This window comes from Leptosomus discolor, chromosome 25, assembly GCF_034619465.1.
Source record: "Leptosomus discolor isolate bLepDis1 chromosome 25, bLepDis1.hap2, whole genome shotgun sequence".
Classification (NCBI taxonomy): domain Eukaryota; kingdom Metazoa; phylum Chordata; class Aves; order Leptosomiformes; family Leptosomidae; genus Leptosomus; species Leptosomus discolor.
This window is the reverse complement of record NC_141415.1, coordinates 7,994,909-8,020,037: the sequence shown is the minus strand read 5'-3', so window position 1 is coordinate 8,020,037 and position 25,129 is coordinate 7,994,909. Positions and strand designations below refer to the sequence as shown.

Below are 25,129 nucleotides of genomic sequence, written 5' to 3'. Positions count from 1 at the left end.
GCTCTTCCTAGAAAAGCGGGGGTGACTCAGAACCGGGGGTCCCCTGCTTCCACACGCCCCTTCCTTTGGCAGCTGGAGGCGGCTCCAGCAGCACCGGAGAACCCGGAGGCTCCTGCAAAGGGCTTGCCAGGGCAGCGAGGGCCGGACCCCCAGGCGGCGCAGCGCCCGGCCGCGGTGCCCTGACAGCCCGTCCCCCCGGCAGGTGGTGAGCCATGGCGGTGTGGATCCAGGCGCAGCAGCTCCAGGGCGAAGCCCTGCGGCAGATGCAGGCGCTCTACGGGCAGCACTTTCCCATCGAGGTGCGGCACTACCTGTCGCAGTGGATCGAGAGCCAGGCATGGTGGGTCAGCGGGCTCCCCCTCCCCGTGGGGGATGCTGGGCTGGGCAGCACCCGCCCCTGGGGGGCCAGCGGGTGCCCCCCTCTGCCGGGGCTGCCCTGACGCCGCCGCTCTGCTCCGTGCCCACAGGGACTCCATCGACCTCGACAACCCCCAGGAGAACGTGAAGGCGACGCAGCTGCTGGAGGGGCTGATCCAGGAGCTGCAGAAGAAGGCAGACCACCAAGTGGGAGAAGACGGCTTCCTGCTCAAGATCAAGCTGGGGCACTACGCCACGCAGCTGCAGGTGAGTGGGGGTCTGCGGGCGGGGCCTGCGGGGCTGGGGGTGTCCCTGCCCGTGCCCGGCTCAGGCTGCCCTCTCCCTGCAGAACACCTATGACCGGTGCCCCATGGAGCTGGTGCGCTGCATCCGGCACATCCTCTACCACGAGCAGCGGCTGGTGCGGGAGGCGAACAACGTGAGTGAGGGCCATGGGGGGTGAGGGAGCGGGTCCCACCGGTTGGGGGGGATGCTCAGGAGCTCCAGCAGTGGGATGATGGGAGCAGTCCTGAGGCAGGGGGGTGGGGAGGGTCCCCTTGCCGTGCTGAGCACTCCCCGTGCCCCGTGCAGAGCCCCTCTCCAGCTGGCTCCCTGGTGGACGCCATGTCCCAGAAGCACCTGCAGATCAACCAGACCTTCGAGGAGCTGCGGCTCATCACACAGGACTCTGAGAACGAGCTCAAGAAGCTGCAGCAGACGCAGGAGTACTTCATCATCCAGTACCAGGAGAACATGCGCCTCCAAGGTGGGTGGAGAGCCGGGCGGTGGGGGAGCTGGGGCACTGGCGGTGCCGGTCCTAACATTGCCCCCCATCCCCCAGCCCAGTTCTCCCAGCTCTCCCAGCTGGGACCCCAGGAGCGTTTGTCGCGGGAGACGACGCTGCAGCAGAAGAAGGCGTCGCTGGAGGCCTGGCTGCACCGGGAGGCCCAGACACTACAGCAGTACCGTGTGGTGAGTGCCACCGCCCCGGCCCCGCGCCGGCTGCGCCGCCGTCCCCACGCCCCGTAACGCCCTCCCGCCTCGCAGGACCTGGCCGAGAAGCACCAGAAGACGCTGCAGCTGCTGCGCAAGCAGCAAACGACCATCCTGGATGACGAGCTGATCCAGTGGAAGCGTCGGCAGCAGCTAGCGGGGAACGGGGGACCCCCTGAGGGCACCCTGGACGTGCTGCAGAGCTGGTGAGTGCCGGCACTGGCTGTGCCTGGCAGGGTGGGACAGGGTGCTGAGCCTCGGTGCGGTGCTGAGCCCTGCTCCCCCCTCAGGTGTGAGAAGCTGGCGGAGATCATCTGGCAGAACCGGCAGCAGATCCGCCGGGCTGAGCACTTGTGCCAGCAGCTGCCGATCCCAGGCCCGGTGGAGGAGATGCTGTCGGAGCTGAACGGCACCATCACCGACATCATCTCTGCCCTGGTGACCAGGTAGCGGTGGGGGCCCGGCTCAGCTGAGGCACTTGGTGGGGTGGGGTGGGGGGGTGGATTGGGGCTGCTCTGCCCGCCTGCCCCTGACCCCCGTGCCCCCCCAGCACCTTCATCATCGAGAAGCAGCCCCCCCAGGTGCTGAAGACACAGACCAAGTTTGCAGCCACCGTGCGGCTCCTGGTGGGGGGGAAGCTGAACGTGCACATGAACCCCCCCCAGGTGAAGGCCACCATCATCAGCGAGCAGCAAGCCAAGGCCCTGCTGAAGAACGAGAGCACCCGCAAGTAATGCCCGGGGGGCTGAGGGTGTGCTGCAGGCGGGGGACGGGGCTGCAGCGGGGGGGCTGGGGCTGCCGAGGCAGCGGGGAGCAGGACCTGGAGCTGGGGGCATGGGGGGGCTGCACCCCGCAGGGGCTCCCAGGCCTGGTGGTCCCCCTGACCCTGTGTGTTCTGCGGCAGCGAGAGCAGCGGGGAGATCCTCAACAACTGCTGCGTGATGGAGTACCACCAGGCCACGGGGACGCTCAGCGCCCACTTCCGCAACATGGTGAGTGCCACCGTCTCTTTGCGCCCACCCTCCTGTCCCCTCGTGTCCCCATCTGTGTTGCACCCCCCTGTGTTCACCCCCGTGTCCCCCCCGTGTCCCCGTCTGTCCCCCCCGTGCTCACCCCTCGTGTCCCTGCAGTCCCTGAAGCGGATCAAGCGCTCGGACCGCCGTGGGGCTGAGTCAGTGACGGAGGAGAAGTTCACCATCCTCTTCGAGTCGCAGTTCAGTGTTGGTGGCAACGAGCTGGTCTTCCAGGTGAAGGTAAAGCCACCAGCCGCATCCCCTGTGCAGGGCCCGGGCGGGCCATGGGCACTGTGCCCACGGGTGTGGGGCTGGGCTGAGGCCGTGGGGTGCCTGTGCCGGCCAGGGTGGCCCAGGGGCGCCCATGGGCGATGCTCCTGTAGTGCCCCACAGCCCATCCTTGTCTGCTTCTTCCTGACAGACACTGTCCCTGCCCGTGGTGGTGATCGTGCACGGGAGCCAGGACAACAACGCCACGGCCACCGTGCTCTGGGACAACGCCTTTGCCGAGCCCGTGAGTGCCAGCGCCATGGCGGGGCAGGACAGGCCCCATCTGCCCCGGGGGGGCTGCGGGAGTTGGGCTTGGTCTCCCGGCGGGGACGTGCCAGGAGGCGGCAGGCAGAGCTCGGTGCTGACCCTGCTCTGTGCCCCCCCAGGGCCGCGTGCCCTTCGCCGTGCCCGACAAGGTGCAGTGGCCGCAGCTCTGCGAGGCGCTCAACATGAAGTTCAAGGCGGAGGTGCAGAGCAGCCGCGGGCTGACCAAGGAGAACTTGGTGTTCCTGGCGCAGAAGCTCTTCAACAGCAGCAGCTCTCACCTGGAGGACTACAGCAGCACCACCGTGTCCTGGTCCCAGTTCAACCGGGTGAGCGGGATGGGCTCTGAGCCGGGCGCCAGTGCTCGTGCCGCAGGGCTGGATGGGGCACGTGCCTCCCAAGGAGCCGTTTCTTGCTGGAGTGAGGCAAAAACGAGATGGCTGTTGGCTGCAGCGGGGTGGGAGGTGTCACCTTCCTTGCTTGGAGGGACACAGGGTGCCGTAGGGTCTGCAGACGGGGTCTTCGTCCTTGGGGAGGCATTGCTGGCTCTCCCCGGGGCTGTGCGACTTGGCCGGGTTGACCCGCGCCTGCTTTGGCAGCACAGGTGGGCGTCCTGCAGTCGCGGTCCCTGAGACTCTGCTGCTGCTCCAAACGCTTGTGCTGCAGCTCTGAGGGTGGAGGTGGGCGTGCTCATTTTCTGGGGGTTTCGACAGGAAAACCTGCCCGGGAGGAATTACACCTTCTGGCAGTGGTTCGACGGGGTCATGGAGGTGCTGAAGAAGCATCTGAAGCCTCACTGGAATGACGGGTAAGAGCCGCCTTGCCCCGCGCTGCCTGGCCCCAAGCCCCCCGGCCCTGACACCCCCTGCTCTGCCTAGGGCCATCCTGGGCTTCGTCAACAAGCAGCAGGCACACGACCTGCTCATCAACAAGCCCGACGGGACCTTCCTCCTGCGGTTCAGCGACTCGGAGATTGGTGGCATCACCATCGCCTGGAAGTTCGACTCCTGTAAGTGCGAGCCAGAAGCCAGCGCCCCCCGGCCCCGCTGTCCCTGGCCCCAGCCTGGGACTTGGCCGTCTCGTGCCCGCAGGGCTGGTGCTGCTGCTCCGGCACCTCCTATCTCGGCTGAGCACCGGCACTGCCACGGCCGGGCCCACGGGAGTCTTCCTCAGGAAAGGGGCGAGCGCAGGAGCCTGCGGGAATCCCTTGGCTGCCCTGCGGGGAGCGGCGCTACCGTCCCTGGCTGCAGCCGTGGCCGCATCCAGCCTGAGCGCTGGTGCTGGTGGGGAGGAGGGACCGGGCTGGACCCTCCGACCCAGCCGTGGGGCCTTACCCGGGGCTGTGTGGAGCGCAGCAACTCCATGGTGCTTCCCGGTGCAAGGGCTTTCCATGGGTTGCCTGACCCCGTGCAGCAAGCCTGCTCGTCACTGTTCTTCGTGAGAGCGTCCTTTGGAGGGCCGCGTGGCCGAGCAGCCCCGCAAAGCCCCGCGGAGCCACCCCGTGGCTGGGGGGGACCTGCCCCCCGTGTGTCCGGATGAGGCCAGACCTGCCTCGAGTTAGCTGTGCCTCCTGGCTGATCCTGTTTTCTGGCGACCTGCGTTTTGTCCTTAAATGCTGCCGCAGGAGGGAAGTGGCACGGGAAGCGCCGTCTGGTGTTCGACGTGATCTCGCAGCCCGCGTCCGGAACGGGGCCGGGAGCCGCCGCCAGCTCTGGGTGTCACCGCGGTCCTCGCTTTTGTCTTCCAGCCGAGAGGATGTTCTGGAACCTGATGCCTTTCACCACCAGGGACTTCTCCATCCGCTCCCTGGCCGACCGCCTCGGGGACCTCAGTTACCTCATCTACGTGTTCCCTGACCGGCCCAAGGACGAGGTCTTCTCCAAGTACTACACACCGGTTCTCTGTGAGTCCACGCCAGGTAGCGCTGCCCCTTCACCCCGTGCGTGTCCCTCCCTCGTGCATCTGACCGGGGTGGAGCCAGGGCTCAGCACCCCTCTGCCCCGGGGCTGCATCCAGCCCTGCGGGGGCTCTGCCCCTGGCTGTGCGTGAGCCCCCAGCCCCAGCGCAGGCTCATGGCGTGCACCAGCAGCTCGGGGCCTTAGCGGTGCCTTCTTTCCTCTAGCTAAAGCCGTGGATGGATACGTGAAGCCACAGATCAAGCAAGTGGTGCCAGAGTAAGCCTGACCGTGAATGCAGACCCTGGGTGCTCCCGTGGGATCGGCCCCGCCGAGCTGGCTGGGGCGGCCGGCAGCCCAGGGCACCTCTGTGGCCACATCGGTGCTGAGCCGGTGCTGGGGGCCGAGGAGCACGGGCCCGTGGCCAAGGCAGGGCTGTGCTCTCTCTGGGGAGGCAGACACCCCCTGCCCTTTGCTGTGCTGCCACCCAGGGGCCTGGGGACCCCGCAGATTGTCGCTGTTGGTGGGTGTGGGGTTTGGGTCCCCTGATGGCACCCCACCAGCCTCGGGAGACGCTGGTTGGAGGCGGTGGGAATTCCCAGAGCACGACTTCACCCCAGGGGAGCCCATCCTGTCCCATGCCAGCGCTCATGAGCCCCCCGTCCCTACAGGTTTGTCAACGCATCAGGTGATTCTGCCCCCGGAGGGGCCACCTACATGGACCAGGCTCCCTCGCCCGCCGTCTGCTCCCAGCCCCATTACAACATGTATGCCCAGAAGTAGGTATCGTGTCCCCTGACCCCGTCAGGCTGCGCCTGCTCCTCCCACCTCACCCCCTGCTTCCTGCAGCCCCGACACCGTGCTGGACCCCGAGGGTGACTTTGACCTGGACGACACCATTGATGTGGCGAGGCACGTGGAGGAGCTGCTGCGGCGCCCCATGGACAGTCAGTGGATCCCCCACGCCCAGTCGTGACGGGCGGGCGCCTGTCCCCCGGCCCCGGCACTGCGGGGACTGTGCTGTGTTCGTGTCTCTGTGCCGGGGGGGCGGCGGGTGGGCCCTGCCCCGGAGATTTGCTCTGTGCTGCCCCGAAACGCAGGCTGGCGTCCGGCTCTTTGGTGTTTATGCCCTTGTATAAACGGCAGCGGATTTGTCGCATGGTTTTCCTGTATGTTCCTTTTAAGAGGCCCAGCTTCGGCTTTCCGCTTCTGCAAGCACCGGCCCCGCAGCCCCCCACCTCCCTGCCAAGAGGTTGCTTGGGGCAGGGGCCGGGGGTCCGGCCTCGGGTTCGCTTTCGCAGTCGTCACTAAGAATGTACGTGTCGCCTTCTTGTTCTTAGCCCGTGGCTCCGTTCCCAGGGGGTGTGTGGGTGCACCAGGATCCGGCATGAGGCGGAGGGGGGGTCGGCCGGGGCTTCCTCCAGCCCTGCTGGTGCTCTGCTCTGCAGCAGCGGGGTCCCCTCCCGGACCTCGTCTCCTCCTCTGCCCCCCAAGTATGTGGAGCCTCTTCAGCTCCCGGCCTCGGTGTCCCCCTCCGGAGCCGGTGCAGCGAGGGAGGCAGGGCGTGAGGGCACCAGCGAGGGCGGCCGGGCAGTGCGGGCAGTTTGGGGGGAGCAGAGCCCTCTGCCCCCCCTGCCTTGCCCTGGCCGAGAAGCTCTGGGGTCCTGGCCATGTTATTTTTCTACCACAGAGTAAATAAAGCACGGAATATTTTTGTAACACGAAAGCTCTGGGTTTCACGTGTGTCTTGGGGAGGAGGCAGGTCCCTGCCTGGGTAAGGGGCATGGGAACCCCTCGGGCCAGGGGCTGGGGGGGACACGGGTGGCCCTGGGCTCCCCGATCTCTGGCTGACGCCCAGCAGGCGAGCGGTGCGGGCTTGGGGTCCGTGTTCCCACGTCCCCTTCCCAGTGCGGGGGGCGAGCAAGGGGCCGGGGGGATGCCCGGGCAGCAGCGGGGGGGGCTGCCGCTGGGGACGTTTTCCCGGTGAAAAAGCAAAGCAAACCAGACAAATGGCACTGTTTTTTTAAAAAACCAGGAGCTTTCCCTTGCCGAGGCGGGGAGAACGGGGAGGGGGGGGGTTCTCTCTCGGTTTTAGCTGCGATTTAATTCTGCGCTGGGCGGGGCCGCGCCGGGTTTTTTGTGTAGAGAGAAAACGAAAATAAAAACAAAGGCGGAGCTGACGGGGGGGGGCGGGCGGCGCCGGTCGCGGTCATTCCCCGTCACTTCTGCCGGAGGCGGAATAGCCGGGGGGGGCCGGGGCCGGTTCCCGGGTCGGGGGTCAGGGGGGGCCCGGGGCCCGGGTGCCTGCGCGGGGGCGGCGGTCGCGCCCCGGGATGCTGCCGGCGGTGGCGGTGGCGGTGGTGGTGGTCGTGGCCGTGGCCGTGGCTCTGGCCGCCGCCCCCGCCCTGCGGCACCGCCTGGGCCGCTCCGCGCTGCGCCGCGCCGCGGTCCGGTACCGGCGGCGGCTGGAGGTGCTGGGCAGCGAGGTGCGGCTCAGCCAGGAGCGGCGGCTGCGGCGGCTGCTGCCCGCCGGCACGGCCCCCGGTGAGCGGGGGGCGGCGGAGCGATGGGGCGGGGAAGGGGGGGGGGGTCCCGTGGGGGGGAACCCACCGCCTCACCCCGCGCCTCTCTCGGCAGGCTCGGAGGCTTTCCGGGAGCGACACCCCCTGGGGCAGAGCTGCCCTGACGGGGCACCGGGGGGCCAGGTCCCCCCGCTGCACCCCTGGGCTCTGCTCCGCAGCTGCTGGGGCACCGACCCCCCTCTGCAGGTACGGGGGGATGATGGGGCAGGGCAGGGAGCGCAGGCACCCCATGCCGCCCCACCTGACCACCGCCTCTCCCCCGCGCAGGGCTCCCTGCTCTACCTGGACACCCTCCACAACACCTTCCCACAGGCGTCGGCCTCCCGAGGCACGGCCTTGCTCTCCTGGGCACCCGGCCGGCCCCGCGCCCCGGCGGGTTGGCCCCTGCCCACCCTGTACTGCACCCCGGCCGAGGCGGGCACCCTGCCCTCGCGGGCCGCTGCTCTGCGGGTGCAGCTGCTCTTCGCCCTGCAGGAGCGCGCCCTGCACGTGCTGGAGGCTGGCCTGGCCACCGAGCTGCACGATGCGCTGGCCACCCTGCGCACCGGCTGGCCCGGGCTGGCCCAGGACCTGGAGCTGGGCAGGCTGAGCCCCCAGCCCGGGCTGCCCGAGGATGCGCGGGGCCGGCTACAGGCACTGCTGGCCCCCAACACCGCCCGGGCGGCCGAGCTGCGGGCCGAGTGCGCCGGCGGCTTCGAGGGCATCGTGCGGCGCCTGTGGCCACAGATGGAGGTGGTGGTGGTGGGGACGGCGCACGGTGCAGAGCAGCTCTACTGCGATGCCCTCCGCCAGGCCGACTGCAAGGGGCTGCCGTTCTACTGCCCCTTCTACCGGGCTGCGGGAGGTGAGTGTCCCCTGCGCGGGGCCATCCCCACATTCCTGCGTGGGGGAAACCGCTGCCAAATGGCAGCACAAACCCCTCCGCCACTGCAGACATGGGTGCATCCCTGTGCCACGTCGCTCCCTGGAGAGACCTGCCTACTCTCTGAACACAGCTCTGTCCTGGCACTGGCCAAGAAGTTCCCCCTCGGAGGGGAGTGAGGCCACACGGACAGGGACTGGGCAGGGCTGGGGGGGCTCTCGCTGACATGCGCTGCCCTGTGTCCAGCCCTGCTTGGTGTGAACCTGTGGCCAGAGGAGCCAGTGCCCCGGTTCCTGCTGTGCCCTGACTGGGCCTTCTATGAGTTCTTGCCCTGCCCGACTCACGAGGAGCCACGGACGGTGCTGCTGGACGAGCTCTGGGAGGGACGCGAGTACAGGCTGGTCCTGACGGCCCGGCCAGGAGAGTACAGGTGCCTCCTTCCTGCTGCGTCGTCCGGGGGGGTCCACCCGCCCCTGCCCCACGCACCCGGCCCTGGCCCCCCTCATGTTGCCCGTGCCCACGCAGGTGCCGCACCGGGGAGGTGCTGAGGGTGGCCGGCTTCCACAAGCAGTGTCCCGTGGTGGAGCCCGTGCGCAGGTGAGGACACCCCAGCCCCTGCCCTTCACCTCGGGGGGCTGCATGGGGGGTCCTGTGCTGGGCAGGAGCCAGGTGGGACGGTGCCAGCAGCACCCCCGGCACCAAGCACCCACCCCGGCTCCGCAGGGAGAGCCAAGTGCTGAGCGTGCGGGGCGAGAGCATCCCCGAGGAGCGGTTCTGCCGGAGCCTGTGCCGCGCCGTGGGCATGTGGCCAGGCGCTCGCCTGGTTGACTACGTCTGCGTGGAGAGTGCCCTGCTGGGTGAGTCCCCCCGGAGCTGCCCGAGTCGCCCCCGAAAGCGCGGCCGGGGCTGCCCGGGGCTCTCCAGCCCTCCTGCGCCCTGCTCAGCCCCCGCGGGCGGCTTTAATGGGCCGGCGGTGCCGCTGCAGGCGAGTCCTCGGGGGTCTGCGCCCCCCACTACGAGGTGTTCGTGGAGCTGCGGGGCCTGCGGGATCTGTCGGAGGGACAGCGCTACAAGGTGAGGGGGACGCGGGCTCTGCTCCGGGGCGGGCGGGCAGGGCGGCCCCGCTGCCTGCACCCTGCCTGCACCCTGCCTGCACCCTGCCTGCCGGGCGGGCGGGCTGGCCAGGCTCGGGGTGGCCGCAGCCACGGGGTGGCGGTGCTGGCCCGGCAGCCCCTGCACCACCGAGATGCTTCGGGCTGCTGGGGGGCACCGGTTCGGCCCGGCCCCGCCCGGGGGGGCTGCGGCCGCCGGCGGGGCACCGGGCACGGCGCGGGGGTGGCGGCGGCTCCGCCGGGGCGGCCGGTGTGGGAGCAGCGCGGGCAGCCCGGCCTCTCCGCGCAGCTGGACCAGTGCCTGCAGGAGGATTTCCCCGTCTACAAGTCTTTCCGCTTCAAGGGCAGCATCGGGCCCCTGCGGCTGCACCTGGTGGGGGCCGGGGCCTTCGCCCGGCTGCGGGAGGCGCTGGGCTCCCCCCTCCCCATGCCCAGGGTCCTGCGGGAGGAGCGGCTGCTGCGGCTCATCCAGGGCACCGTCATCTCCTAGGGCGCCCCGCAGCCCTCCCGCCCCTGGGGTTCGCTTGGCGTGGGCCCTTTGGGGAGCAGGCGGGACCGAGTCCCTGGCGGGGACGAGGGTGCCCAACCCCAGAGGGTTTGGCTGAGCTCCGCTGTGCCCCTGCTCCGCGGTGGCAGCAGGCGCTGGGCGGCGGTGGGCACCATGCTCGGTGCTGCCCGTGGGGACGAAGCAGGACATGCTGCCCACCCCAGCCTTGGGGCTGGCCCCTGGCACTCCCCAGCAGACTCAGCCCTTCGCCAGGCTGCTCTGGGCGCAGAATGGGACCGTGGGCGCTTGTGAGCATCATGGGGCGGCTGAGTCCAGTCACAAGCAGCCGTGGCTCACACCGCTCTGCTGAGCAGCCACCGTGGAGCAGGTGCCTGTGCCTTTCCCGAGGGACACCTCAGCCGTGCTGGGGGGACAGCAGAAACCTCCCTGGGAGCAGGAGAAGCAGCAGAGCCTCGGGCCCGTGCGGGAGCTTGGCTCATCCCTGCACTGAGCTCCGGGGCCCTGTGGCATTTTGTGCTCTGGCAGGGACACCACGGGCCCAGTGCAGGGCAGCCAGTGGTGGCAGATGCCGGCTGCCACGGGGCAGCCCCTCCGCTGGGCTCCAGCACACGTCCGCTGGTTTAGGAAAGCTCCAGCAAGGGCTGCTTTTAATGTTTGAAAAACACAGAAGAAAAATAAAGGAGGATTATCTCTCAGAAATAAATAAAGGGCAGTGCTCTGAGTTTTGATTTTTTTTATACTACTATTTTTAATCCTCATTAAAGAGATTGCTTGATGACAGACCTGACCAGACACTGGTGGTTGAGAAGTTGCTGTTGTTTCCTTGGGGGTCCTGGGGAAGGGGCAGCCATGAATATTTAACCAGTTCAGCGGCTGGCTGGGGCTCTGGGGGCGTCTGGCTGTGCCTTTGAGGCACAAATGTACCAGGCAGGAGGGACTGGTCCTTTCCCCTCCTGCTTGTTAAGGTTTATTTTTAAGGGCTAGTGAGCCGCGGTGCTTGGGCAACCTGCTGTGCGGGCAGCTGCTGCCGGGTGGGGGCAAGCCAGGCCGCTGGCAGAAGACAATGTCTCGAACAAAGTCTGCACAAAGCATCCCCCCAGCGCAGCCGAAACCTCTGCCAGGGATGGAAAGTGGGCTGAGGCCCCTTGCCCCCATCCCTGCCGGAAAAAAACCCTGGAGCTAAATTCCTGCTGCAAGTAGGGGAGAAGTGGTTCCTGCGGCTGGGGGGGGGACGGCGGGGTGTGTGGCCGGGAGGGGCTGTGGGCCTGGGCGGCTGCCAGTGTGGCCGGGACACTGGTGCTGGGCCAGCAGGCATCAGGTGTGCCTGGCACCGGTGGGGTACGGGCCGGGTTTTGGTAGGGAGCAAGGCGGGTGCTGGCTGGATAAAGGTCAGGGCAGTGAAGACGGGCTCCAGGGGGTCTATGGGGGGCTCCCAGGTAGCTCTGTGCTGGCAGAACCCTGCGCAACTGGATCCAGCCCAGAGTGCCCAGTGAGACTGCTGGTCCCACTGCCTGTGCCACGCACACCCCGCAGGCGCCTGCACCCGGGGCCAGCACAGCCCTTCCCGCAGGCCCCGCAGTGACCCGCAGCTGGAGCTGCCCCCTGCCCCTGCCTGGGCGCCGACCCCGCTGGAGGCTGCAGCGTGGCTGGGGGGTGCCCCGCTGGTGGGTGCCCCGCTGGGCAGGGCCAGGCTGCAGGGTGCAGGTTGGGTGTGGGTGCTGGGCTGCAAGGTGCAAGGTTGATTTGAGCTGCAGGGTGCAGGCTCATTTTGGGTGCCAGGCTGCAGGGTGCGAGCGTGTTTTGGGTGCCAGGCTGTAGGTACCAAGGCTGCAGGATGAGGGCTGGGTTTGGGTGCCCGGCTGCAGGGTGCAGGCTCGTTTCGGGTACCAGGCTGCAGGGCGTGGGCTGGGTGCGGGTGCCCGGCTGCAGGGTGCGGGCTTGGCCGGCGTCCCACCGGGATGGGGCGGCCGCCGGGCCCGGGCGCTGCGGCGCTGGGCGGCGGCCGGGGCTGCCCCGGCGGCGGGAGGTGGCGGCGCCCGGTGCCCGTCCCCGCTCCCCGCCGCTGCAGCCCGGGGCGGGGGGGCCGCGCCGTTCCCGTCCCCGTCCCCGCCCCCGGCCCGGCCCGTCCCCTCCTCCCGGCCGCGCCGCCTCCCGCCCGCTCCGCCACTGAGCCCGCAGCGGCGGCGGCGGCGGGCGCAGGCTCCGGGGGCGCCCGGGGCCCCGCGGCGGCCGCTGCCCTGAGGCCGCGGGGGATGGCGGAGGGGCCCCGGGGCGCCCCGCCGCCGGGCTCGCCCCGCCCCGCTGCGCCGCTGCCCAACGGGCCCCGCGGCGGCAGCGGCGGCGGCGGCGGCAGCCCCGGCTCGGGCTCGGGCAGCAGCAGCCGCGAGGACTCGGCGGAGCGGAGCCCCGCGCCCGCCGCGCCCCGGGCCAGCATCATGAAGGTGAGAGCCCGGCCCCGGCCCCTCCCGCCCTCCCCTCCCCTCCCCGCCCCGCAGCGGGATCCGGCGTCCCCCGGGACCGGCGCCGCCCGGCACCTGCGCGGGGCTCGGGGGGGGGGGAGGGAGGCCGCCTCGGGGCCCCCCCGAGAGAGCTGCGCGACCCCCGGCCCCGGAGCGAGCGGGCACGGCCCCGCGATGCCCGCCGCCCCCTTCCCCCGGGCTCCCGCCGTGCCTGCGCCCGTGGGGCCGGTTTGCGGAGCCGCGGGGCAGCTGCAGCCCCGCATCGGTGCCCGGGGGGCGCCTCCCCGACGGGGCACGGGCTTCGCCCCGGGCCCGCGGCACCGGGCTCGCCGGGGCTGCTCTCGGTAGGGCCGGCACGGCGTCCCTTCGCCCTGCCCGGCACCGTGAGTCCCCAAGGGCAAAGCCTGGCTCGGGCTTCGTGCGCCGCCGGGCCGGGCCTGGGCTCTCGGCCCGGCCGCGGGTCGCCCCGTCCGGCCGCTGCTCTTCCCGCGGGCACCCGCACGGCCACGCTGCTCCAGCCGGGCCCGCCGCACCGCAGCATCGCCCTGTCCTGCTCAGGGCACCCATGGGTGCTGGTGAGGAGATGCCTGCTCCTGGCTCACAAGCACCCTCGGCTTTCCCGTGCACCCTCCTGCAAAGGCGCTGAGCCTCGGGCCCAGCCTGGCCAGCGCCCGACCCCTCCCCAGAGCCGTGCCATGGCCGGGCAGGGGCGCCGGCGGCAGGGCCATGGGCCGGGGAGGGTCTCTGGGGGTCTCCCACGTGGGTGGGCAGCGAGTCACATGTGGGCTTTCCTAAATGAGCCCTCCTAATTGCGCTTATGCTGGCGATGCTCGCTGACACAATAGGTCACGTCCGCCCAGGACCCGCCTCCCCACTCCTGGCAGCCTATTTTAAGCCGGGATTGCTCCGGTGCTATTAATACCCCGTGTGGGGGCTGTTCCCGGTCTTCTGCCCCCGGGACCCGGTTTTCTGAGCAGAGGTGTCAGCCCCTTCTCAGGGTGGCCAGAGGGACCTGCGCCCCTACCCACGCCCGACTGGGCTCCTGCTGCAAACTGTTGCGGGAGTGACCGGGCTGTGCCCCACGCGGTGATGGTGAGGAGACCTCCTGGCACTCCTGTGCAGCCCCAGGCCGGTGCCGGTGCCCCAACTGTGCCCGGTTTCCTTGGGGACCTTGTTGGGGTCTCCTGCTCCTCCTGGGGCCAGGCAGCACACGTCCCTGCTGCTCTCTGACCAGGGACCAGCCAGGGCATGGTGGGCTGGAGGTGAGCCCCTCGCTTGCCCCCGCGCTGGGCGTATCCCCCGTCATCACCGTGCGTCACCGCAGGATTTGGCCTCACGTGAAGGTTGGGTGGCCCAGGGCCAGCACTGGCGGGGGAGGTGCTGGTGCTGGAGGAGGTCAGACCCGGACGATGTCCCCAGCCTGTGCTGGTCCATCAGGCATCTCCGAGTTCATCCGGGGCCTGATCCTGCCCTGATGCTGAAGGGCTGCAGGTCCCAAATCCCGCAGCCGTGAGTTCCCCAGGCTGAGCCTGTCTGTGCCCCAGGACCCTGACCGTGCTGAGCCCCTCCATGGGCTGAGGCTGGCAGGCAGGGGACGGTGGGCAGGCCTGCTGCCCGTGGGACCCCGCAGGCACTGGGCGCCCATGCTGTGCTCCTCCTGCCCTTGCCTTTTCGGAGGCAGCGGTCCTGCTGCTTCCCCAGCACAGCTCTGCTGTCCCTGAGCGGGGACAGGGGACAGAGCGTGTCCTCTGCCAGCCCCTCTGCTGCCACCGGCTGAGACCCCTCTGTGCCTGGGCTCTCCGCGGCTGGGGAGGCAGCTCAGACCAGCTCTGCACAGTGGCGGGGGTCTGTGGGGACCCCTGGCAGCTTTGGGCCCCAACCAGCCCCAGCGGGACCTGGGGAGCACAACCCCAAATCCCTGGGGGATGCTGAGGCTGTTCCTGTGCTGTGGGGGCTGCGGCCACTTCGCTGCGCCCCTGCACGATGGTGGGTGGGAGTCGGGGGCTGCGCCCGCTGCTTGGCCTGGGGAGGGGGCCCAGCGCCATGAGCCTGGCTATAGCTTGGAGCGTGGGCACAAACGGGCAGCGGGGCAGGGGCTGGCCTGGATGCTGACGGAGTGGAGGCACATGTGGGAAGAGCTGCCAGCTCTGTTATTTTTTGGGATTTCCAGAAAAGGCTGGAGGAGTGAATCTGAAAGTGCGAATCACTGACTGTGCTGGGGCAGGGTGAACCCGGGGCTGGCCATGCCAGGTGGCAGCAGAGCTGGCCCCGTGCCCTGGCTAGAGGACCTACTCCCTGCTTTCTTCCCAGGCTGGAGGTCTGGTGGGCTGGGAGGATACTGGAGAGGGACTGGAGGGGTACTGGATCCATTCCTCCCTGCTGAAGGAGGCAACCCTTCCCCAGTGCCCTGCTGTCCTGTCCCCTGTGCCCCCTCCCCGTCCCATGCCAGCCCCGGGAGCTGTGCGGTGCCTCTGTGCAGGGCTCTGGCTCCACGGCCCCTCGCTGGGTAGCGGCAGCTGGTGCCGCGGGGAGTGGATGTGTCACTCGCTATCTTCTTGGCAGGGAACAAACGACGGTAGAAAAGCCCTGGCTGTGCCTGGCCTCCCACTGCCTCCGCTCCGGTGCTGCCGGCTGCTGCCTCTTGCTTGCACCCCTGCTCAGGCTGCCCAGCCCGGGACGGGGGCAATGGGAAGAACTGGGACCTGGGGAAACCAGCTGTGGATGAGTCACATCACGGCCAGGCTGGGGAACAGCCCCGTCCCCCCCGGTGAAACGTGGCCCCACCGCACACCCCATGGCTGGGAGAGGGGTCCTGCTGCCAGGCTGGTGGCTGTCCTGCTCTCCTGGCCAGGCAGCAGAGCCACGGTCAGGCCGAGGTGCCTCGGCCCAGAGGCTTTCAGTTCCTCTGTCTCCTGCTGTCACGAGCTGTTGCGTGGTGGGGACACCCCGGACAGGCCTCAGGGGATAACGGGAAGGGAGGGGTGGCCAACGGGCCCGTCCCCATCCCCGCGCTTGGGAGTGGGTCGCTTGGCCGGTAACGACGGCAATCACGTGGCAGCTGAGATTAGGGCTGCTGCGCTTGCCTGGGCACTAATCGCGGAGGTAATTGGCTGAAGAGGTGCTTAGCGCACGCTGCAGAGCCGTGGGTGCAGGCAGCTGCGTTCGGACGTGCCGTCCGTGCCCAGCCGGATGCCCGTGCTCACCATGGGCATCGTGGTCGGCATCGGCATCGTGGTCAGTGCGTCTTCCTTCCGCAGAGCTGGGCTATGTGGGTGCAACGTGTGTGGCAGCGCTGGCAAGAGCCCTGCCTGCTCGCTGCCAGCTTGGCGGCACAGCGAGCGGGATGCCCTGCTCCTGACGGAGCCCTGCCCGTGACCGGGGATGCTCCGCGCTCCCGTGGCCATGGGTGCCATGTCCTCCTGCCTCTGCTGCTGGCCTGCTTGTCACCTCACGGAGCCCTGCGGCCTGGCTGCCTGCGCTGCTCCTGCCCGCACCGCTCCTGCCCGTGCCTCCAGGGGTGTCCCAGGGTCGAAGCCCACCTGGAAAGCACCGGCATAGGGGGCTGCCGGGGAGCAGCGGCTTTTCCCTGTGGGTCCCCAGGCCGCAGTGAGAAGCCGGCAGGCGGCTGCGGGCAGGAGGCCCCTCACAGCCGCCGCCACGGGCTCGCTGGCCACAAACGTGTGCGGTGGCAGCCAGCGCTGGGCGCTCCTGGAGCGCGGCGGCAGCAGCACCCGCCGAGGCTCACCTCTGCGGACAGGGAGGGCAGAGCCCGGGCGCCACGGGGCACTCTCGGGTCTGTGCCACTCCTCTGCACCCCAAAGCGCTGCAGCAGGCACCCCCTCCCCTTCCCAAGCCTGGGGGGACGGGGGGCTGTTTGGGTTTTCGGCCTGAGCCAGGGGTGGCCCGTGGCCTGGTGGGGCCGGTGCCGGAGGGGTGGGTCTGGGTGCCTGCGGTGGGCGCAGCTGGAGGCAGGTCCCCGGGCGCTGGGTGCACGCAGGCCCCCCGCCCGTGTTTCCTTTCCGGATGGGTTTCCTGTTTTCGGTTGTGGGGCCCGATGCGGAGCCGCCCGGGGTGGGGTGTGCCGGGGCGGGGAGCGGGTCTGCAGAGGTGTGGGGGTCCTGCCCGGGGCAGGAGGGGGCTGCTCTCGGTACCGGCCGTCACCCCGCGGTGGGGCGAGGGCCGCCCGTCAGTGGGGTGCTCAGATTGCTGCTCACGGGAAGCGTCACGGTGGCTCTGCTGGTGGCGAATCCTGCCCCGGGGGGGTTGCCCGATGAGCCCCCCCCCACCAACCGGGGCTGGCAGGGGTCCTGCACCATGGCCCCCAGCATCCAGGTCCTTGGCTCAGGGGGATGGTGGGGCTCTGGGGGATGCAGTGCATCAGCTCCCTGCTGCCCAGGGAGCTGCAGAGGGGAGGGGGCGGCTGCTGCCGGCCGGGGGGTCACGGGAGCTGGCTGAGCAGGGGACACCCTCCCCGGGAGTCAGCTGAGCCAGGGACATCCCCACCCTGGGAGCCCACTGGCACAGAGTCAGGGTTCTGGCGCTCGGCCGGCTCTGTGGAGCAATCTGGCAGCAAGAGGATGCCAACAGCTCCTGCCCCTGAGGTGGGCAAAACACCCCCGGCATGAGGCTGAGTGGGGTCGGCCTTCGCCAGCGGGCAGCAAGCGGAGGAACGGTGCTGCTGCCCACCGGCTGCCCCTGCCCGGGAAGGCGGCTGCCCCCAGGACAGCAGGATCCATCCGGCTCTAACGTGGGGCCAAGGGCTGGGGCTGGTTCCAGTTCAGGCCCTTCGGGGTCAGGCACGGGGACATGGGGACATGCTCACCCAGGTTGCTGGCCTGCTCTGCGGCCACCCAGCGTGGGAGGTGTGGAAGCTCTCGGGGTGCTGGAGGGGGACACCCCCTCACCCCCAACCTGGGCAGCTGGGCAGGACCTGCCTCTGCTGGAGACACCACCAGATTAGAGGTGACTCACCATAATCTTGAAGAAGTGGATTAAATCTCCTCCTGCTGCACTGCTTAATGAAATCCATCCCATAATATGTTCCCGGCCCTGCTGTTCCCCCTCATCCCCTGCCCCCTCCAGCCCCTTGGCAGCAGAGTCCCCCTTCCCCGCCAAGGGGCAGGGCTGGCGCAGGCGTACAGGCAGAGTGCAGGCAGGGGGTGCAGGCAGCAAACAGCCCGTACCCCCCGGCGCCCCGTGCAGGCAGCAGCAGCCGTGGGCTCTGCGGGATGGGGCCGTGGGCCGGCTGTCCTGCCCCACTCCTGGCAGACGGAGTGGGGGGAGTCTGGCTGGGGGTCCCCAGGAGCAGCTCTGCCCGTGCATCGCCTCGGGGTGCCCCAGCCATCCTCGCACCCTGCCGCCACGGTGCCCCGGGGAAGGCGTGAGGGGCTGCGGGGTGTGCCCCTCTGCGGGGATGGGGCTGCGGTGGGCACAGGCTGGTCCTGCTGGGCGCCTGTTTTCCTCCGGTGTCCCCAGGTTGAGGGGACGGGGATCGTGCCAGGCTGCCCGTGCATGGCTGTGCCTCCAAGGGTGAGTGAGCAGTGGGGAAGGATCTGGCTCAGGGCTGGGAGCAGGAAGGAAGGAAGGAAAGCAGAGTTAAAATAAGCCAGGCAGCAAGCTGTGGGGGAGGCTGGGGCTGGAGCCGGCTTCCAGCCTCTGGGGAGAGGGGCAGACTGGGGCGGACTGGGCTTCGTGTGGCACTGGGGCACCCTGGGGCACTGTGGGGCACGCTGGCGTGCTGTGCTGTGCATGGGGTCTGGGGTGGGGACAGCATGTGGCAGGAGGGTGCCGGGGCTGCCTGGCCCATCCCTGACAGCTCTGCCCCCTTGTCCCGCCCTGGCAGGATGGTTCCCGGCAGCGGCCGCCGCAGAAGAAGAAGACGGTGTCCTTCAGCACCATGCCCAACGACCGCAAGATCAACAGCACGGCCGCCTGCATCTCCTTCATGCTGGAGGGCTGCGAGCTGAAGAAGGTGCGCTCCAACTCCCGCATGTACAGCCGCTTCTTCGTGCTGGACGCCGACATGCGCTCCGTGCGCTGGGAGCCCTCCAAGAAGGACTCAGAGAAGGCCAAGATCGAGATCAAGTCAGTCAAAGAGGTGCGCGTGGGCAAGAAGACGCCCGTCCTGCGCAGCAATGGCCTCTCTGACCAGTTCCCAGATGAGTGCGCCTTCTCCATCATCTACGGAGACAACTACGAGTCCCTGGACCTGGTGGCCAGCTCGGCTGACGTGGTGAGCGCCTGGGTGATGGGGCTCCGGTACCTGGTGTCCTACGGGAAGCACACCCCCGAGGCACCTGGGACTGGCCACCCCAGCCTCCGGACCTCCTGGATCTCCTCCGTCTTTGACCTCGCCGACCTGGAGAAGTCTGGCCGCATCCCCGTGTCCCGGGCCGTGCAGCTGATCAAAGCGCTCAACCCGGGCATGAAGACCTCCACCATCGAGCTGAAGTTCAAGGAGCTGCAGAAGGCCAGCGAGCGTCCCGGTGTGGAGGTGGCCTGTGACCTCTTCGTGGAGGCGTACTGCGAGCTCTGCACCCGCCCCGAGATCTTCTTCCTGCTGGTGCAGTTCTCCAGCAACAAGGAGTACCTGGGCCTGAAGGACCTGCTGATGTTCCTGGAGGTGGAGCAGGGCATGGAGGGGGTGACAGAGGAGAAGTGCTTGGAGATTGTCAGCAAGTACGAGCCCTCCAAGGAGGGCCGGGAGAAGGGTTATCTGGCCATTGATGGCTTCACGCGCTACCTGCTCTCCGCCGACTGCTCCATCTTCGACCCGCAGCACCGCAAGGTGTGCCAGGACATGGCGCAGCCCCTCTCCCACTACTACATCAGCTCTGCCCACAGCGCCTGCCTGCTGGAGGACAACTTCTGGGGCCGCTCGGACATCAGCGGCTACATCAGCGCCCTGGGCCTGGGCTGCCGCAGCATCGAGCTGGTGCTGTGGGACGGCCCCGAGGGCGAGCCCGTCGTCTACACCAGCCCCTCGGCCGCCTCCTGCGTGCCCTTCCGCACCGTGGTGGGGCTGATCGACCAGCACGCCTTCACCGCCTCCGCCTACCCCCTCATCCTCTGCCTGGTGGTGCGTTGCTCGGCCGCCCAGCAGCGACTCGCCGCCCAGTGTCTGCGCAAGACGCTGGGGGAGAAGCTGTACCTGGAGCCCCCCAACCCCACCGCGTCCTACCTGCCCTCCCCGGAGCAGCTCAAGGGCCGCATCCTCATCAAGGGCAAGAAGCTGCCGCCAGGCTGCGAGGACAGCGAGGGGGAGGTGTCGGACGAGGAGGAAGGCTGGGAGCTGGCGCGGCGGCTGGGCCAGGAGGACCGGGAGGCACCGGAGGGAGGTGGCCCGCGGCGGGTGCGCCTCAGCCGGGAGCTCTCGGAGCTGGTGAGCCTCTGCCAGGCCGTCCCCTTCCAGGACTTTGAGAGCTCGCGGCGTGGGCAGCACTACTGGGAGATGTGCTCCTTCAGCGAGGTGGAGGCGGGACGCTTCGCCAACGAGTGCCCGGCCGAGCTGGTGAGCTACAACAAACGGTTCCTCTCCCGCGTCTACCCCAGCCCCATGCGCATTGACGCCAGCAACATGAACCCCCAGGACTTCTGGAAGTGTGGCTGCCAGATGGTGGCCATGAACTACCAGACGCCGGGGCTCATGATGGACCTGAACGCGGGCTGGTTCCGGCAGAACGGGGCCTGCGGCTACGTCCTCCGCCCCGCCATCATGCGGGAGGAGGTCTCCTACTTCAGTGCCAACGCCAAGGACTCCTTGCCCGGGGTGCCCGCCCAGCTCCTGCACCTCAAGGTCATCAGCGGGCAGAACCTGCCCAAGCCCAAGGGCTCGGGGGCCAAGGGGGAGGTGGTGGAGCCCTACGTCTGCGCCGAGATCCATGGCATCCCGGCCGACTGCGCCGAGCACCGCACCAAGACGGCCCTGCAGAGCGGGGACAACCCTGTCTTTGACGAGAGCCTGGAGTTCCAGATCAACCTGCCGGAGCTGGCCGTCCTGCGCTTCGTCGTGCTGGACGACGACTACATCGGGGACGAGTTCATCGCCCAGTACACCATCCCCTTCGAGTGCCTGCAGCCGGGCTACCGCCACGTCCCCCTCCAGTCCCTGGCCGGGGAGCCCCTGCCCCACGCCACCCTCTTTGTGCATGTGGCCATCACGGACCGCCGTGGTGGGGGCAAGGGGCACCGCCGGGGGCTGGCGGGGCGCCGGGGCCGCCGGGTGCGGGAGTACACCTCCACCAAGGCCACCGGCATCAAGGCCATCGACGAGGTCTTCCGGACGGCCACCCAGCCACTGCGGGAGGCCACTGACTTGCGAGAGAATGTGCAGGTACGGACCCGGCAGAGGCACTGGGGGACCTGGCTTGTGCCGGGGGGGGGCGGGGCTGGACTGCAAGTGGCAGGGAACCCAGGCATCCCCCCTGTTCCTGGGGGATGCGGGTGAGGAGCCTCATCTGGAGCAGAGAGATGGGGGTAAACGGGGCCGTTCCTGCCGGGGGGCTCTTGGGGGCTCTCCAGGGCTGAGCCCCTGACTCCCGTCTCTGCCCGCAGAACGCGCTGGTCTCCTTCAAGGAGCTGTGTGGGCTGACGCCCGCCGCCAACATGAAGCAGTGCATCCTGACGGTGGCCGCGTGGCTGCTGCACAGCGACAGCGCGCCCAGTGTCACCCTCAACCTGGCAGAGCAGTACCCCCCCATGGAGGCCAAGGGCCCCATCCCGGACCTGCTGCGCAAGGTCCTCACCGCCTACGAGACGGTAAGTGCAGGGATACTCCGCGGGGCCGGCGGCACCGGGACCACCGCCCTGCCCAGGACGGGGGACCCCGAACTCACTGCGCCCATCACGGTGGAGGGGGAGGTTGGTGGGGGGCTGCCCCAGGAAGAGTCTTGTCGAAGCACACGCTCGCCCAGCTCGGTATGAGCCCTGGGACCCCTGTGCCGGGCCGGCTGGCGGGGCGTCCCATTAATAGCCGCAGCCGGAGCCGCTTCCTTCCTTTGTGTTGGAGGGGGACTGGCCGCCGGCCAGGCGCTGGTCACACCGCACCTGGCTGCCTGCGGTGGGGTGACGAGGGCCAGACCCCGGCCACCGCGCTGGGGCGAGGGGCAGCCCCTGCCTGAGCCCCTTCTCCCCATGCGCTCTGCCGGGGGGTGCGTGGGGGCTGGGGGCTGCCCAGCTCCTCACGCCACCCCTCTCCCCAGATGATCCAGACCAGCCGGACGCTGATCGAGTCCGCCGACGCGGTGTACGGCAAGCTCATCCAGGCGCAGCAGGCAGGTGGGTGCCGGGAGGGCACGTCCCTGGGGGGCCGGGCACGGGGGTGCCATGCCTCTGCGCTGGGCTGGGGGTACGTGTCCCCACAGGGCTCAGCTCAGGGAGTCTGGCACCAATCCCTGGACCTGGGCGCAGGCACAGCCAAGCATGCCGGCATTTTTGGCCATGCGCTTGCGTGCCTGCCGTGTGCGGCGGAGGCGAGGGGTGTGTGTCTGCACCCCGGGCGGGTGCGTGCCAGGGCCGGAGGTCAGCAGCAGAGCAGCCAGGGCCGGCCAGCCGCAAGAGAGCGATTTCTGGATGAGGTGACCCCGAGCCCGGCTCTGTGGTTTCCCATGTCCCAGCAGCACCGGTTGGGTGCGGGAGGCTGCCGGTGCCGGGTGCCACCGGGGTGCTGGGGCGCAGGGCCGCCTGTGCCAGGGCACGGTGCTGGGCGGGTGGGCTACAGGGGCTGTGCGGGAGGGAGGGGAGCGGAGGAGGCTGATGAGGAAGCGGGGAAGAGTCATTAGCTGCCAAACGCCAGAATATAATTAGCACCAGAAATAACAGACTGGGGCTGACGGTAGAAGTGGCAAGTGAACGTTGGGACTTCCAAGACACATGGCTGAACCCACACAGGCAGGTGCTGCCGGCTGCCTGCCCTGGTCCTCTCCTATCCTGCCCCCACCCCGGTGCCTGCCCAGGACCCCCGGCCCCGCTCCAGGCACCAACGGCTGCGTGGCCCCTCTGCGGGTGCACAGGGGGCTGCCGGCCCCGGGGGCTCGTGTGGGCTCCCCGCGGGGCCAGGAGAGCTGCCAGAGCTGGAGGGGCCAGGGAGGAAGGAGGGGGCCCCGCTCTGCCACCCCCAGCCCGTACCAGCCTTGCTGCCAGCCCTGTTTGTTCCCTGCCTGCACGGCAGCCCGGAAATCTCCCCGAGCTCTTGGCTTTCAGCTCCACCGCTGCTGCCAGCGCCGGGGGAAGCGGCAGCCGGGGAGGACACGGGCTGCGGGGCTGGGGTGTGGGGCACGGGTGGGCTCTGTGCCCTGCTGTGCCGCTCTGGCTGCGGGAGCCCTGCTGCTGTGCTGGGAGGGCGTCGCGGGGCAGGGGGGCTCCGGGCTGTGCGGTCACTGCTGCCGCCTCTGCCCGGCCCCTCGAGGTGGTGGCAGGCAGTGGTTTGGGGGGCTGCAACCCCCACCCCCGTGCCCAGGGTGCTGCCTGTCCCTGCTTTGGCCCTGGCTGTGCCGCGGACGAGACCCTGCGGTGCCAGCCCAGCCCGTGCCCGGCTGGCGGGCGCTACGGGGTCCGGGGAGGTGCCGGCTGCGGGCGAGGGTGCGGGGCTGGGGGCGTGCTGATTGACAGCGTGTGGGCGAGCAGGCTTGCGTGGGAGCCCTCGTGTGGGCCTGGAGCCGGTGCTGCGTCAGGAGGGGTAAATATAGCACCCGCTCACGAGGACGTCACGCGGTGCATGGCGCGGGGGCCCGCACTCTGGGTGGGGGGGCCTGGCGGCCCCGCTCTGAGCCCCCCGGGTGGGCCGCGGTGTGCAAGAGCCATGCCTCTGCCCGAGGTCATCGCTGCCGTTCCGGACCCCGCAGCCTCCGGGGCCCAAAACCACCAAGGGCTGGACTGAGCATGGTGCCGGGGTGGTGGGGGCTCCGTCAGCCCATTGTTCCCGGCATGGAGGGGGCTCGGGGCTGCTGGGACAGTGGGGAGCCCACCCAGCCTGCACCCCCATGCCGGTTGAAGGGCGTCCCTCCGGCTCGATGCCCGTCCCCTGCACGTGGCCCCGCGCCCGCTGAGCGACGCTCCCGTCCGCCCAGGCATGGACTTCCACAAGGAGCTGCACCGCATCGAGGCCAAGGAGGGGCTGCGGGGCCGCAAGCTGCAGAAGGCGCTGGAGAGCTTCGCCTGGAACATCACCGTCCTGAAGGTGAGGGGCGAGGGCTGCGCCGCCCCCTCCCCGCCCCACCCTGCCACCTCCACCCTGCCCCCGGGGGATGCTCCCTGAGCGCTGGGGGCTGCACGGGCCCGTTCAGGGGGGCCAGGCAGTGCCTCCACCCAGCGAAGCCCCTCGTCGGCGGTGGTCGGTGGGGCAGCCCCGGCTCCACGCAGGAGTCTGGGCACCCCGAGTGGCGCAGCCCCAGGGCCAGCCCGTGACGCCCCGTCCCCACGCAGGGCCAGGCTGACCTCCTCAAGCACGCCAAGGCGGAGGCGCTGGACAACCTGTGGCAGATCCACAACGCGGGACAGTCCTGCGGCATCGGCAGGAACGGCTCGGCCTCGCCGGAGCCCTCCCGGCTGCGAGCCCCACTGGAGCCCATCCCCGAGACAGAAGGAAGTGGTGACACGGCGTCCTGCTGACCCCGGCCTGGGGCTTGGGGGCCCGGACTGAGCAGCCCCCCGGCCGCAGGGGCCAGGACCAGGGAGCCCCAGCTTGCCCACGGACGGGCAGCTGCGGGCTGTGCGGCTGGAGGGATGTGTGCGGGGCTGGGTGCCTGTGCTCTGTCATGCTGAGGGGCTGCAGCAGGGCCCAGTGGGGAGGTTGGGAGGGGTGTCCTCGCTCCTGCTTGCCCCCCCACTCCGAGCTCCAGGGGCCTCATCAATCCCCCCCATCCGCTTCCAGACCAAGCGCCCTGCCACAAGGCCGGCGGGGATGCTGGCGCCCCGGTGCCTGTGTGCATGTGCCCCCAGCCTGCTGTGCCAGACTCCTGTAAAACCAGCCCTGGGTCTGGGCTCCTGCCCCCGTCCAGGGCCATGGGTTTTGCCTTCACCACCCTGGGGAAAATCTGCCTGGTGGGAAGGGTCTTGGCTGGTCCCTGTCCCCTCTCCGTGGGGCAGCGAGTTCCTTCCCTTCCCTGGTGTCCCTGGGCCCCTGTGCAGAGGGACCAGGAGGCCCTGGGGTGCAGTGAATGGGGGGGCTGAGGGGCTGCTGCAGACCAGCCTGGGAAGCAGATGTGGCTTTTGGCATCAGGGAACCATCAGGGCTTGTCCCCCAGGGCGAGAGGGTCCTGGCGCAAGCAGCGGGTAAGGGGCGGTCTGGGTCGGGCCAGGGCTGAGGAGCGTTATAAAGAGTGTGAGACCCTCCCCAGTGCCCTGCTGCTCCCTCCGCACGCCCGGCGTGGGGCCAAGGCAGGAGGGGCTCCCCAAAGGGGATGGAGGGTGGCACTGGGGATGGGGACCCTGGTGGCACCACCCCTCCTCCGCTACCAGCCGAGCGCAGGGTGACGGCTCCTCACACCAAGGAGCCGTGCGGCTGCCCGGCACCCCTTTGTTCGGGGAGGTAATTAGCCTAATGGGGCCACGAGGAGCGGACCCGCACGCTGCTGCGGACTGGAGTGGGCCAGCGCCTCCCCAGTGCTGACCTTCAGCCCTTTGTGCCGGCCCGGCCGCGGGGCCCACGGGCAATTACAGCCTCATTAGTGCCACGAGGCCCAGCCGCCGTGCCTGGCCGGTGAGCACCCACACAATGAGGAGCTGCAAATGAGGGGAAAGGCCTGGCCGGTCTCCGAGCTACCGGCCACAGCGTGCCCGCGTCTCCCAGAGACCAGCTGCTCCCGCCTGGCCCTGG

At 69.6% G+C, this 25,129-nt stretch overlaps 3 protein-coding genes across 7 annotated transcripts; all 3 read left to right on the top strand.

Moving 5' to 3' along the window:
- The first annotated feature begins 205 nt into the window (after positions 1-205).
- Positions 206-6,518, top strand: LOC104350260 (signal transducer and activator of transcription 5B). 3 transcript variants are annotated; one of them, XM_086478130.1, is made up of 18 exons: positions 206-340; positions 468-624; positions 707-796; positions 949-1,123; positions 1,199-1,329; positions 1,405-1,556; positions 1,641-1,796; positions 1,901-2,080; positions 2,255-2,342; positions 2,481-2,603; positions 2,785-2,877; positions 3,020-3,226; positions 3,611-3,705; positions 3,776-3,906; positions 4,645-4,800; positions 5,020-5,071; positions 5,464-5,571; positions 5,642-6,518. In XM_086478130.1, exons 1-18 carry the CDS (start codon positions 213-215, stop codon positions 5,766-5,768), a joined length of 2,349 nt encoding a protein of 782 aa, XP_086334256.1. In that variant the 5' UTR covers positions 206-212; the 3' UTR covers positions 5,769-6,518. The 3 variants fall into 3 exon arrangements, with proteins under 3 accessions (XP_086334256.1, XP_086334255.1, XP_086334257.1); XM_086478129.1 differs by having other exon boundaries at positions 4,645-4,815; XM_086478131.1 differs by lacking the exon at positions 707-796.
- A 607-nt stretch (positions 6,519-7,125) lies between these two features.
- Positions 7,126-9,838, top strand: GHDC (GH3 domain containing). Of its 3 annotated transcripts, none has more exons than XM_086478097.1 (8): positions 7,126-7,336; positions 7,430-7,560; positions 7,642-8,218; positions 8,483-8,666; positions 8,762-8,833; positions 8,960-9,093; positions 9,222-9,310; positions 9,638-9,838. In XM_086478097.1, the coding sequence occupies exons 1-8, from the start codon at positions 7,126-7,128 to the stop codon at positions 9,836-9,838; spliced, it is 1,599 nt and encodes a 532-aa protein (XP_086334223.1). The 3 variants fall into 3 exon arrangements, with proteins under 3 accessions (XP_086334223.1, XP_086334222.1, XP_086334221.1); XM_086478096.1 differs by having other exon boundaries at positions 7,126-7,381; XM_086478095.1 differs by having other exon boundaries at positions 7,126-7,560.
- A 2,270-nt stretch (positions 9,839-12,108) lies between these two features.
- Positions 12,109-23,922, top strand: LOC104348207 (inactive phospholipase C-like protein 2). The gene is made up of 6 exons (XM_086477984.1): positions 12,109-12,297; positions 18,158-20,647; positions 20,869-21,072; positions 21,516-21,591; positions 23,382-23,491; positions 23,737-23,922. The coding sequence occupies exons 1-6, from the start codon at positions 12,109-12,111 to the stop codon at positions 23,920-23,922; spliced, it is 3,255 nt and encodes a 1,084-aa protein (XP_086334110.1).
- Positions 23,923-25,129: the final 1,207 nt, after the last annotated feature.